A 14,382-nucleotide genomic window follows, 5' to 3' on the forward strand; every position below is an offset into this window, starting at 1 on the left:
AAAATTTTACCGTGTATAGAAAATTCAAATATAAACAACCTGTGAAAATTTCATATATCTACGGTCATTTGTTTTAGAGTTACACCAAAAACCAAAATCGATTTTGTTAAAAATCGATTTTGCGTAAAAATTCCCGTTTTTCGTTAATTTTTCTTTTGTTTTTCACGTCACTTTTGAAAACTACTGGGAAATTTTTACTTTTGACCCCCCAAAGTACCAACTAGATTCACTTTCCAATCATAAAAGTTACTGTTGAAGAAAATCGAAGCAGTTTTACTGTCCTAAAAGGTGATGACAGACACAAAAAAAAATAAAAAAATAAAATAAAAAAATAAAAAAAAATAAAAATAAAAAAAAAAACACACATCATTGTAAAATCAATACATTCATCGTTCCACTCAGAATCTAAAAAATATAAGTTGTATAAAATAATAAAATGTATAAATGAATACGTAATATTTATAAAAATAATTTTTGTTGTCAATAAAATATAGAAAACTATGATAATAATTACAATTCCTGTCATCCAATTCATTTTTTTTACTCACTTTTGTTAGCACTGTTTAGGTTAGGTTGCTGGTTCACTACTTTTTAAAATAGTTATTTGAAACCAACTTAACAAAATCATTGTGTATTATATTAAACTTTTTTTTGGTCGAAAAGTGAATCGGCCGAAAAGGAAAGGGTACGTTTTTGGCCGTATTAAGATGTATTAATGTCCGCACGCAACTAACTGACTGTGTACGATCAAATGTCTATTTTGATTGATATACGGCACCCACAATTTCGTTATGAAATCTTTTTTCGTCGTTGATAAAGTACCTATAGTGTTATACTCAATAGTCAAATTATTATAACGTATGTTTGTGTATACACGGATGATTAATAATAAGAAATTCATCAATAATATCACAATTTTTTTTTTGGTCCTGGGGGGGGGGGGGGATTGATCCCGATTTTTTAAATAGATTAATGTTTATTCATTTTATTTTTGAGTGGAATGTTGAATGTTTTGGTCTTACAAATATATCTGTTTTTATATTCTGAACGGAGCAAGGGATCTATTGGTTTTACAATAGTTTTTATTTATTATTTTTTTTTTATCGTGTATAAAAAATTTCTACCAAAAGAAGTTCTTCGATTTCAACATATAGTATCAACATATAGTATCTTTAAATTGGATTAAGATGGTACTTTAAAGAGGTCATTTTTTAATTTTCTCAATATTTATTTAATGGCACTGGAAAAACCACTAACTAATTAAAAATAATGCTAAAAATGGGATTTAAATTTCTAACACTTTGTTTATCAACATAGAAATGAATAAAAATAAAATGAAAATAATGATTTCACTTATTTTGTTGTAATTTATTATATCAATTCAACTTAAATGCTATAATAAATAATAACAATATATAAAATGTCCAGACTAACTAACCGTCTCCGCTCAGAATCGTTTTTCATATACAATGATATGATATCATTGAATTCAAATTTAAAACAATCCATTACACAGTGACCAACTTGTAACCTACTGTACAGCAAAGCGATACCCACTTGCTCGCCTTTTTGTTTAATTTTTTTTTTCGTTTTAACTTTATAATTATCAAATATAAATAGAGATGTTAAAATACGGTATTTTATTTTTGTTTTGTATTATACCGTATTATACCGGTATTATACCAGTATTATACCGTATTAAACCTTGCAGTACCTTAAATTATAGGTAATTTAACAAAGGTTTTAACTCCATTCTTAAGTATGAAATTTGAATTATTTTAAAATGGATAAATTGAAAAAATGGCTAGAAGGTCAGAAAACATTTCAAAAAACACATAACACAAGAATTATTTAAGACCTTATTCACCAAATTAATATTTAGTCATGTTACCACGATGTAGGTACCATATGTCCATATACATAGTGACTAGAAATAACTTAAATTTAATATATTTTATTTTAATATACAGATAATACCTACTTAATTAATTAAATTAACTCTAACACTTCATAATATGAACATTGGCCAACATTTAAAAATAATATATATATATTATATAAAAAAAAATTTAAAAAAAATAATTAGAAAGTTGCTATATTATATTCTTTATTTTGTCATTCTTTGACTCTTTGTACAAAGCAAAACATTTTAAATATTATTTCTTGTTAATAATTATAAATTATTTAACTACATCTATATGAATTGACTGCTTTAAATAGTTCATCTGTCTCATTGTCTGAAGGATACATAATACTAGCTTCTTCTTCTTCTTCTTCTTCTTCTTCTACTGCATCAGGGAAGTCACAAGAGTCCTCACCAGAAGTATTTAATAAGCCTATTTTATTTTTATTTTTTTTGAAACCTTGTTCAATTTTCAAATTGTGCTTAATGTACACAAGTTTGGATGCTCGGTCATTGGTTAATCTATTTCTTCTAGCAGTATGAACAATACCATATGTTGAGAAACTACGTTCTGTTGATGCTGATGTTGGTGAGCATTCTAGTATAGCAACTGCAATAGAAGAAATTTTAGCAGAAGTACATATTCCTTTCCACCATGTTAAAGGATGGAGTCTAGTCTCATCACTGCGTGCTTTTAAACTGTCCCAAACAAAGTTTTTCGACCATAATCCACTATTAGTTCGATATTCTGCTAGTTCAGACATAATATCTGGAATACTAATTTGTAAATTCTCCGCCATATTACTTATAAATTCTGTAGCGTCAATACTTTCATTGTTTTTCAGGAATTTTCCTTTATATATTGGGTCTAGAAGATGACCTGCTAAGTGAATTTTTTTCACTGCCATATGCTTCCGATTGTCAAGTTTTTGTAATAAGGAATATTCCTCTTTTTTTAAAATTGTTGAAGATTGAATTTGTAAGCAAATGCTTTGCCATTCGCCAAGAGTTATATGCAAAAGTTTGACAACAATAAATACATTCATGGCAATCTAATTTGCCTCTTTTCTGTAAATGCTTTTTAAAATGTTTGTCTACAATTTGTTTTTGCTTCGATGGCCTACCCATATTTAAGCTTAAAAGTTCAGACTATCAAAACAAGAACCTAGGTAACGCAAGAGCCAAGAAGACACTACTAAATGAATAATGATTATTATTTAATATTTATTAACCTAGAATAATATGATAATAATATTATGAATTACGATTAATATCAGAATTACTGAATATACAATAACGTCAATAACAATAAACAGTTTGATAAAGTCGATAAAGAAGAAAATACGCAGCTATGGATATTTTTAGAATGAGTACGTAACGGGACGGTAAACATGTACGAGTTGAGAGCTGCTGCTCAACACCACCAAAAGTTGGTTACAGGGAAACCACGACACACGACAGGGTAACCGTCGCATACCCACTCTTATCATTTTTCGGACAACTGCTTATCACTTACATGTTACAATAAATGATAATTGTTTTTATATTGGTGTTAACTCGTATTAAATCGTGGTAATAACTAAAAATAACGCTTTTTTTTTTTTTTTTATACCGTCTGTATAAAATAATTTTATACCATATGTATAATACCTCGTATAATACAGTTTTATACCACCGTATAATACAAACTCACATCTCTAAATATAAAGCACTGGGTTCGTTTATATAGAAATCGGTATCGCTCTTATTACACTATATTACATATAGGTATTAAGTCAAATTGCGATGATAACAAAACTAATTAATAATGCATTTTAACAAACAAATGTAATAATGAGTAATGGCAACAAATTAAAATAATTTAACATTCATTATAATCAATAATATAGAATAGTATATAAAAATTAAAATTAAACATTCAAAAATATCATCCAACAGAAATATATAAATACAAAAAAAAATCAAATAATTATATATAATATATATTTATTAGGTACAAAATACATTAATAGTGTATGAAAAAAATAACTAATATTTGAATAAAATATGGGAAAATTATATTATGTCAGTGATGTGTCAGTGATGTGTTAATTTGTATTTATTGTACTTTGATAACTATAATGCTAATCCAATTATAGGCAATAAAGAGCACACTATATAGGTATATACCCATATACCTATGAGTATACTCATCGGTATATACCCATATACCTATGAGTATACTCATCGAAATCGTGCACAATATTTTTCATCTATTTTAAAATATTGTTTTATATATCTAACATGAACTACGCTATTTAGTGGTACCTATTGTGCACAAGTCAATTCTATAGGTCCGCAATCTTATTGTAACGAAATTAACGTGTCGATGGGAATTTCTCGCAAATTTTTCAATTTTAATAAATCTAATTTCGTTACAAAGATCATTCTCCTCTAAAACTGACTTGTGCATATGATATAACAGTTCAATATGTTGAACAATATTATAAAACATATTAAAAAATATTACATAAAATATGAACGAGTTCTTAATGTACTTTATTATACCCTTTGGATTATCATTATAGTTATCACATGTAAGGCAGAAAACTTTTAGTTTTTTCATATTTATCTAGAAAGGTTGCTGAACAATATGAGTGATGTATATAAATATGTTCCATAACACCAAAAGGTTACCTAACATTTAAATTTTATTTTGCGTATTTTTAAAGTGAGAAAAAATTCCAGAGGGGACTAATGTCTCCATATAATCTTAAGCGTTCCATACATAATTTCACGTATAAAGTCTAATGTATAAAATCCTAAATTGTTAAAGGGGACGTTTTTTAACCACTGTCCGTGGTAGGGGGACTGAGTCCCCCTGCGTCCCCCCTCACTTTAACCCCTGATATTATGTTGAACAATATTATATGAAAAATGTTACATGTATAGTATCAACGAGTACCTACCTACTTAGTGTGTTCTTTATTATACTTCTTGGATTATCAATATATATATAGTTATCAGTTATCACTCGTACATATCATTAGATAGGTATTATTGTTATTTATTTAAAAGTAAAAATAATGTGTTTACACTACGTCAATAAATATTTTATTTAAATAAACCGATTTGAAATCATGGTTGATAATAATACACTGGATTATGGTGAATAGGTACATAGACATTGAGGGTTGCTACTAAATACATATAACACCAGTATTATGGATTGTGAGTGTAGGATCCAAATGTCCAATGGAAATATAAACAGTCGCCACGATAACTTTACGAGTTAAAGCCTAAAATATACCAAATAAATACTTATTATAGGTATTACATAGGATCGATCGATGTATTTATAATTAATTATATTAATCCTGGATTGATTGACTTAAGGTTTTTGACAGAGCGTAGACGTGAAGTTATATCAGTGTTTACAATGAGAACTTTACCTATGTGTTCTACTTTTTAAATTTATTTATAGGTACTTATTTTTGTCCGTGTGTCTGTCATCACTAGGGCTCGGAAGTTGATGCATTTTGCATTTTTTTTTAGAACTTTTCAGACGATGCTCTCCTGGCCACAAATGTGTTTCATTAGCATGTGAATCTGAATAACTAAATTTTATTTTGCATTTTTTGGTGTTGATTACTTTTTAAGTCATTTTTTGACATTTTTAGGTCATTTTCCCACATTTTTAATCATTTTTACTGATTTCACGCTAGTTCACTTCTTATTGTTTCTTGTCGACCATTATGCCGATAAATTAAAACTTGGAAATTACCACGGACTAAGTTAGTACCTATCCGATTTTATCTCGACGATTACATATTTTGTCGTTGTCGTGTTGTAGTGAATATTATTATACCAACATTTTATTATTTTATTTCATTTTTTAAGGACATTTTTGTCATATTTTGAGCAATTCGAAGCTTTGATAAATTTATATAGAATTTTATAGTAAAATATTTTTAAAAAATGTATTTTTATTAGTTTAAAACTAATATTTGCAATTTTTTAGGTCATTTTTTAAGGACATTTTTTGTCATTTTTGCATTTTTCTTTTACTCCACAAATAAAAGTTTTTCAGCTTATACTTATTACTTTGAATAGCTCTGGATGATTGAATAGTGAGTGTGGTGGGGGGGGGGGGGGCATAGCGATAGAAAACATTACACAACAGCTGATTTATGTTGTTTAATAGTTAAGGAAGAATGAACTTTTACTAACTTTTTTTTCAGGGACTAATATATTTCTTAACTGGATAGTTTTTTTAATTTATATAAAGATTGACGGCTCAATATTTGTTTTTTAAAAACCCTTATTTTTTTAAAAATAATATAACAGTTTAAATTAAAAATATAAATACCAAACAAATTTACTTAAAACCTAGATTATTAATAATAAAGCGAGTAAGTTGATATCGCTCTGCTGTACAGTAGGTTATACGTGGGTCATTTTATAATGGATTGTATTAAATTTGAATTCAATAATATCATATCATTGTATACGAAAAAACGATTCTGAGCGGAGACGTTTTGTCAGTCTGGATAATTTTTCATATTGTCATAATATTGTTTTAGGTATAACCTGTAAGTTGAATTCATATTACAAATTACAACAAAATAAATAAAATCGTTATATTAATTTTTATTTGTATTCGTTTCTGTGGTGATAATGATAAACAAACCGTTTGAAATTAAAATCCCATTTTTTTACGGTTTTTTGTAATTTGTTAGTGGTTGTTCCCGTGGCATTAAATAACTATTAAGAAAATCGAAAAATGACCTGTCTAAACTCTAAAGTACCATCTCGATCCTATTTGCTAAAAGATAAGATACGATTTTCTTTTTCTTTTAATTTTTTTTTTTGAATGCCTCACTCCGTTCAGAATCTAAAAACATATTTAAAAATGTCTTGATAAACTTTAGCTATGTTTTTTATAAACAATATAATTAGTATTCAATATTATTTCATATTTGTTCTACAATATAAGTTTTTTATAAGTCCAAATAATTAGTGTTGATCATAATATTTTGTCGTAAATCATTTAAAAGTGTTCTTAATTTTTGTCCGTCTGGTTTTCGTTCTTCTATTTGGTTACCTATACTTAATATGTTTTGAATACTGAAACATATTGAAAAATACAAAATAATATACCTAGGTATGATTTGTATTTTGAATATAAATATAAAAATAAAATATAAGTTATAATTTAAAAATTACAAGTTTATCAAATGTCTAACACGTTAACTGCCACCGCAGAACATGGTTGTTTTTTACAGGACCACCGACCATGTTATATTGTTGATGCCATGCATTCTGATGTAAATTATTATTTTGTATTTATTATAGAGGATGTCTCGCGAGGATTTATTCATTGTGATATCTCCTGAGAAAATAAATATACCATAAATCTGGGTTTTTTTTTATTAGACTCACAGAGACAAGAACTACAGATATTTAATTTTTTTTTTTTTTTGGTAAGTGTATTTTGTTTTTTTGAAACAATGGAAGATGGCTATTTTTTAGACTTTATTTTTGTGAAAATTTTGACTTTTCAAAATTTTATTTTCACTAATTTAATATTTTTTATTAAGTTTTTAAGTTTATAGGTAAAACAGCAAAAAAATTATTTTTGTCCGGATGGCAGGTGGGCTCTATGTCTAATGGGTATATCCTTACATATCCAGACAGGACCTACTTCTTAAGACCTTAAAAAAGTAAATTTTTTTCAAAAATCCAATTATATGATTGCATTACATTTGTATTTCTTTTGGGCACATCTTTTAATCAATAAAGTTTGTCCCTAAAGAGCATTGTAGTCTAGAAGCTCATAAATTCAACCTTTTTTCGAAAATTACATTCGAACTTCAGAAAATATGTTTAATATACTACCACTTTTGGTAGATAGTTTTTGTAGTTATGCAAACAAGAATATATTATTTCATTTTTCAAAAATATTGATATGTGCGATATATATTACAGCGATTTTCAGAAACACACACTAATGTTCATTTACTACTCACATAGCCAGATATAGACATGGCCCAAATGTGCATGTCATGTTAATTGCCTAAATATTACTACTTAAAACACAATATGCTGGAGCCCCTTAAAAGCTTCCAGTAGCCTTGATTCATGATTAATATTTTTAAATTACAACATAAGAACTAAATTTTTAATTTTTTTATTTAAATATCTAATTTTGTCTAAATTTGAGCTTAAAATATCTATAACAAAAAGTTTTCTTCATATTTTTTTAGATTTTTTGGTTAAAATAGGTCCTACTTATAAGAAACCTTGTTTTAAATGTTCAATCATCAGCTATAAAAATTGAACATTTTATACATTTATAACTAGAAAATAGCTTAAAAAATTTTTAATGTGAATTTGAACTTTAAATAAATAATAATAAAACTTGTAAAATACTTTGAATGCTTATAAAAAAATTCTGTAAACCTATAAATTTTAATTATTTGTTATCAAAATTTATATCAATGTATGAAGAACCGTGAACACAATTTTCAAGGTTTTTGACTCAACTTATCTACAATTATAGAAAAATACTAAACATAATTGAATATATTTATAAATAGCTCAGAAACAAAATATTTTGAATATTTTATTATATATATAAGTAAATAGCATTTATGAAAATGTCAAGTACTTATGTTTACCGTGCACACACACACACACACACACAAACAAAATCATGGAAAAATGAATAAATGCATCAGTTCGCAAAAATCTAAAAGATATAATGTATATTGTAAATTATATAGGATTTTTCTGATAGATAATATACTATAAAATAATTAACTTTATAGCTTATTCATTTAAAATATAAATAATGAATTTAAATTATATAAAAAAAAAAACATTTTTATCAAACATTCACAACAAGAAAAATTAATAGAACAATACATGTTTTGTCATAAATTATACATATGTTCATATTACTATTAACAATGAGACTATTATGTATGCCGATTAATTAATACAATTTGGTGGTCTATCAACAACTACTCCACCATAAATTTGTACTCCATTTCTTGACAATCTCTCCATGGTCCAAGTATTGGTATTGGGGTTGTAAATTTCTATAGTATCTTTCATAGATATATAATATTCTCCGCCCATAACATACAATAAGCCATTTAATGCCACTACTCCTATATAAGAATGTAATTTAATTTCAATATATTATTATAAAGGTTGTCCTAAAAAATATAATTGTTACCAGGATTCATTCGAAGTATTTCCATATCAGCTACGGAAGACCAAACTCCATCACTCGGTCTATAAACCTCAACGCTTTTAAGACACTTATGACCATTTTGACCACCAATAGCATACATAAGCCCATTCAAGACACCTACACCAGCACCTCTACGACACACAGACATTTCTGCAACTGGCGTCCATGCGTCAAGTGTAGGATCATAATATTCTACAGATTTTAACCAACTTTTTTCTCTGCTATTATAACCTCCAACCTAAACAATTTAACTAAATAAAATATATTACTAATTAAAAAGTATTAATAATGTAATTAGTCACCGCGTATAAATGATTATTGAGTACACCAACACCAACACTACTTCTCTTAATTGTCATACTCGAAACCATTTTCCATTTTTGAATATTGACATCAAAGACCTCTACACTATCTAAACCACTGTTATCGTCATATCCACCGACCTAGAATTAAAAAATAATATATAATATTAATAGTATAAAATAATTAAAATATTGATATAACTTACAGCATACATGGAATCACCTAATACTCCGACTCCTAACCAATCTCGACTAACTAACATGTTGGCCATTGGAACCCAAGATGGTGATTTTAAAGAAACATCAAGCATAAAAACAGATTTAGATTTACCGCTCAAAGCAAACACAAATTTATCTCTTATTACACCAAGACCAGCCAACCAACGACAATCATTTATCTCTGGTGCATTCTCTCGTAGATTTGTTACTGGGTCATACCATTCTGTCCAACACTTTGGAAATGAATCAGATACATTGAACATTAGGATAACCTGATATAATTGAAATTACAATGTAATTGTGAAGATAAATTAATCAAAACAGAATCATACTTTTTGAGAACCACCAAATTGTCTAGGTGTACAACTAATGGTTTTTGGCATGGTGAATTGCTGAACTGATTTTTTTAGATGAAAGCGCATTGCTTCAAATACATAATCTCTACCTAAAATCATTATTATAATAATAATTAATAAAATATATTAATTCATAATGATGGCATATTTATGCAAATAGTATACATTTAGGACAATTATTCAGAAGAAGGTTCTTCCACCACATTATCTAAAATATCACGCCTTAATAATGGCAATCGTACATGTTCCATTAGTTGTGGCAAAGCATTTTTTCTCTGATCTAAATCATGTCTTACCCATTTAATAACACAATCGAATACCTACATAATAAATATTTAAAATTTAATTGAAATATAATAATTTGTTAATAGGTGATTAGTGTATGATTTTCACATAGTCCTGTACATATTATAATGAAGGGAAGTAAAAATATATTTTCAAGTGAGTAATACCCATCTCCCGCCCTGATCTTCACAGTACAATACACATTTCATATAAGTACACAATCCCGACACACAATGATATTTTCAAATGCAATTTTTTTGGAAAAAATATTTAAACAAAGTGCAGCAATGCAGTATTACTAATGTATAATAGTAAAATAGATTACTTACTTAAGAACAATATAATAAATTAATATTTGGTGATTTTATTAATCTGCCTTCGTTCAGAATCAATTTTTGTAAACAATGATTGTATATCATGGAACTCATATATTATAACATAACTATAACAGTGATCAATCTAGATACCTACTGTACAGCAGAACAATACCCACTTGCCCACCTTTTTTAAGTTTTTTTTTTTCAATACAAAATAGGTATTCAAATAAAAATTACCAATTTTATAGTTTGCTTACTTTTTCTTCAAATGGAACAGCCAGGTCATTACAAGAAATAAGCTTCCCCAAATCTTCACAGGGTAAAGATAGGTACTCATCACCTTTAATCACTTCTCTGAAAATAATAATCATTATTTTTTAAATTAATTACTTACTCTTTAATATAGATAATTAAATTATGTTACTCATACAAAAAATGTTGTTTAATATATGCTTCAGAACTCGACATCAATTCCGTACAGTTATGTAAGTCAGCTAATTTTTTGATATCAATACAATTTAATACATCCAGTTGTTTTTGTAAAAACTCAACACATGCCCTGTTCACAAAATCTAGCTGTAAGACATTTGAAGCAGGTAACAGCACCTTAAAAATCAACAATAATTAAGATAAAATTATACGTTGTTTTAAGTCTATTTATTGTCAAATCAAGTTTTTAATTATACCTGTACATTTTCTTTTGTGACCATGATTTCTCCAGTATAAATATAATCTACTAATAATTGTAAAATGGTTGAATCCAATTCTCTTATATGAATAATATCTTTATTGCTTTCATCAAAACTACTGAACATGGCACGAAAATATGGACTAGCCGCTATTAGAACATTTTTATGTCCAATAACAATTTTACCATCATCTGCTTCAAATCTAGCATCACATAGAACTTCATTTCTAAAAACAAAAATGTGTTAGTGAAATTAATTTTGAATGAAGGTACAATTAACATCAACATACTTGCGTAGAGATTGTAAGTCTTCCAGTATTCTGACAGAATGAGAGTTATTTTTAAAATGTGCTGGTTCACATTCATTGGATTTCAGAACTTCCTTCAGATTATTTTCACAAGATGAAGTTTGAATGATATCCATTTCTGTTACTGACATAACACCTTTGAAAATATTTTAAAATTGTGATACATTTTTTCATCATCATTAAAACTTATTACTACATTATTTTAGTATAGAAGCTGTAGAGACCAACAAAGTACTGCTGTTAAAATTGGAAATTCAGTAGAGGAGCACAATCCAATAATTTAAAAACTACTTATATTTTTTGATTATTATTAACTATTATGAATGTATGATATTCTCTTAGTTTTGTGTGAAAGATACGTTAGTAAAACGATAATAATATCTACTATTATTCACATACTGTACCAAACATATGTTAGTTTGGTTTTGAAAACCGAAAATAAAGTGTACTATTATATACCAGTTATATAGCTCAATCCATAGACTTATCAACTAATGGACAGCGCTTAGAGAAAGAGGTCACGGGTACGATATAGAGTAAAAGAGAAAAGAGACCAAGGGGGAAATATAGTATTAGTTTCATAGGTCTATGATCATCTCACTTTATGTTCTTTCTCTCTTTTCTCTCTTCGTTCTTTCTCTTATATGATTCCCGTGCATTGAGGGCAGGACAGAGTGGAATTGGGGAAGTAAAGAAACAATAATTTTGCTTGTATCTAAGGCTTATAGGTACAATAATATAATATTATAATAAATATTATATATTATACCTATATAGATTGTAGGTGGTAGAGAGTGATATAATAAAATAAAATATCATGATCTTATTTCTAATACAATATAGGTACCGTGGTTTTTTGCAGATAGCACAGGACACATGTACCAGATTTCTAACTCAAAATGTGTTCGTGATTTTGTCAAAATTCTTGCTTACTTGAGTGTCTTGATGGAGGATGTACGGCAGTATTGAGAATACGGAGAGTGGCAACTCAGACAATGGTACAGTGGTACAACACCTTCAGCACTTCAACAGACGTCACCACGAGTCACGACTCACGACTACAAACGGTGTCGACAGCTCGACGTCGCGTTAACGCGGTGTACAGTGACTTTAATATTATTTAAACAATAAAACAACAATATATGAGTACAAATAGGTACAATAATAATAGATAATAATATAACGAAATTAATAATATTAACCAAAAACGAGTAAACACTACGGTTTCCGTGCGCGCGCGCGTGTGTGTAGTTACTGTGTAAAATTAAAGATAGTAGAATGTATAGTCGGTACGCGGTCACGAGAGGTTAAAATCGGCGTTCTTCACAATCAGCCACTACGAATAATAATAATTACAATATTATTATTATTATTATTATTACTATGATCGGAATCCGAACAATCGGATACTCCGATTTCTGATTATACTGTACTGTGATTATATTATTATACGCCTGTCGGTGGGTGAGTGAGTGCGCGCGTAAGGCGATGGGTATTGCGATAAGTCATCGAGGACGTGTGCGCGTGCGCAAAGCCAATGATAGGTATTTCAGTACTTGCAGAGTAGTTGAGTACTTGAAGCGAAAAACAATTTAAGAGTTACATAAAAACCTACACTATTTACACACTAGGGCAATTACATATTTTGAAGTAAGTAACGAAAAACCGGGTGAATAGAAACACTTTTGAACTTTGAAGTTTCATAAAAACCTATTTGGGCTACAAAGTTGATCAGAACATCAAAATACTGGTCTTGCCGAGTACTTAAACTGTCGATTCGAAAAATTTTTATTTTCAATAAATAATTTTATACATTTTTTTAAGTGCTCTGTTTCTATTGACCCGACAGTTGGTGACAGTAGAAATATTTATGACTTTTTCATACATTTTTCTATTATAGCAACAGGATGTTGAATAGAAACAATTGTTGATATTTTTAAAAAATTGTATACGACTTTTAGTAATTAACTTTTTTTTTTTACTAAAATACAACAACATTTACCAACTGTATTAATAAATATTAAGAAAACAAAATAAAAATTGAAATTAAATTAACATTTTAGTCTTTTACTTTCCAGTCTTTGGATTAGGTCATTTTTCGTGCCTTTATGCACCGAATGGCCGCTTTTAAATCTTTTGGATTGGGAGTCTGATATTTTTTGGCTCTTGGCTCATTTTTTCTAATACGGCCCATGATTGTTTCTATTCACCCGCAAAAAGAGAAATTTTACAAAATATATAATAAAAAAAAAATAATGAATTTAAGATTATTATACTTACAAGTTTCGACCACTGACGACTATCTTGAACAATCGAAAAATTATCTCATTACAAACGGTGAGTTTGTAGCTTAGATCATATATTATCATATATATTTGTATATGATCTAAGGTTTGTAGTTTGCGTTTTTTTTTTTTGATAAGAAATAGTACATGTTTGTTATCAATTTTACGTGTATGGAGGGAAAATTAAACGGATCGTTTCGAATTTATCCAACTTTGTACTAGTGTAGTAGTGTGTATTCGATTTAGTGAAGGTTTTATATTGATAACACAAATATTTGGACGAAGAAATAATTTCCTGATTTTGTTTCTATTTACCGGGTTTTACGGTAGGTACTACAAAAATATTTTTCGTGGGGATTTGAAACTTTTACACGGTCAATGGTCATACCAGTTATTGTTTTATGGTTATGCCTATATTATTATATTATTTTATATTATTAAATAATTTAATATTAAATAATTTATTAATATATTTTATA

The 14,382-nt window shown here is 27.9% G+C and overlaps 1 protein-coding gene across 3 annotated transcripts in view; it reads right to left on the reverse strand.

Annotated features, from left to right (window-relative positions):
• LOC100162213 (ring canal kelch homolog) overlaps positions 1-13,995 on the reverse strand; it is a 25,590-nt gene extending 11,595 nt beyond the window's left edge. The window contains exons 1-3 of one of the 3 annotated variants that reach the window (XM_029492575.1): positions 12,466-12,934; positions 11,601-11,754; positions 11,309-11,537 (exon numbers count right to left, since the gene is read on the reverse strand). In XM_029492575.1, coding sequence (XP_029348435.1) covers positions 11,309-11,537; positions 11,601-11,754; positions 12,466-12,496 — 414 coding nt within the window. In that variant the 5' untranslated portion in view covers positions 12,497-12,934. Of the gene's footprint in view, positions 1-11,308; positions 11,538-11,600; positions 11,755-12,465; positions 12,935-13,898 lie in introns of those variants that run through there. The other 2 variants (XM_029492581.1, XM_016806649.2) reach the window with 2 other exon arrangements.
• Between the last annotated feature and the right edge of the window lie 387 nt (positions 13,996-14,382).

This window comes from Acyrthosiphon pisum, chromosome X, assembly GCF_005508785.2.
Source record: "Acyrthosiphon pisum isolate AL4f chromosome X, pea_aphid_22Mar2018_4r6ur, whole genome shotgun sequence".
Taxonomy (NCBI): domain Eukaryota; kingdom Metazoa; phylum Arthropoda; class Insecta; order Hemiptera; family Aphididae; genus Acyrthosiphon; species Acyrthosiphon pisum.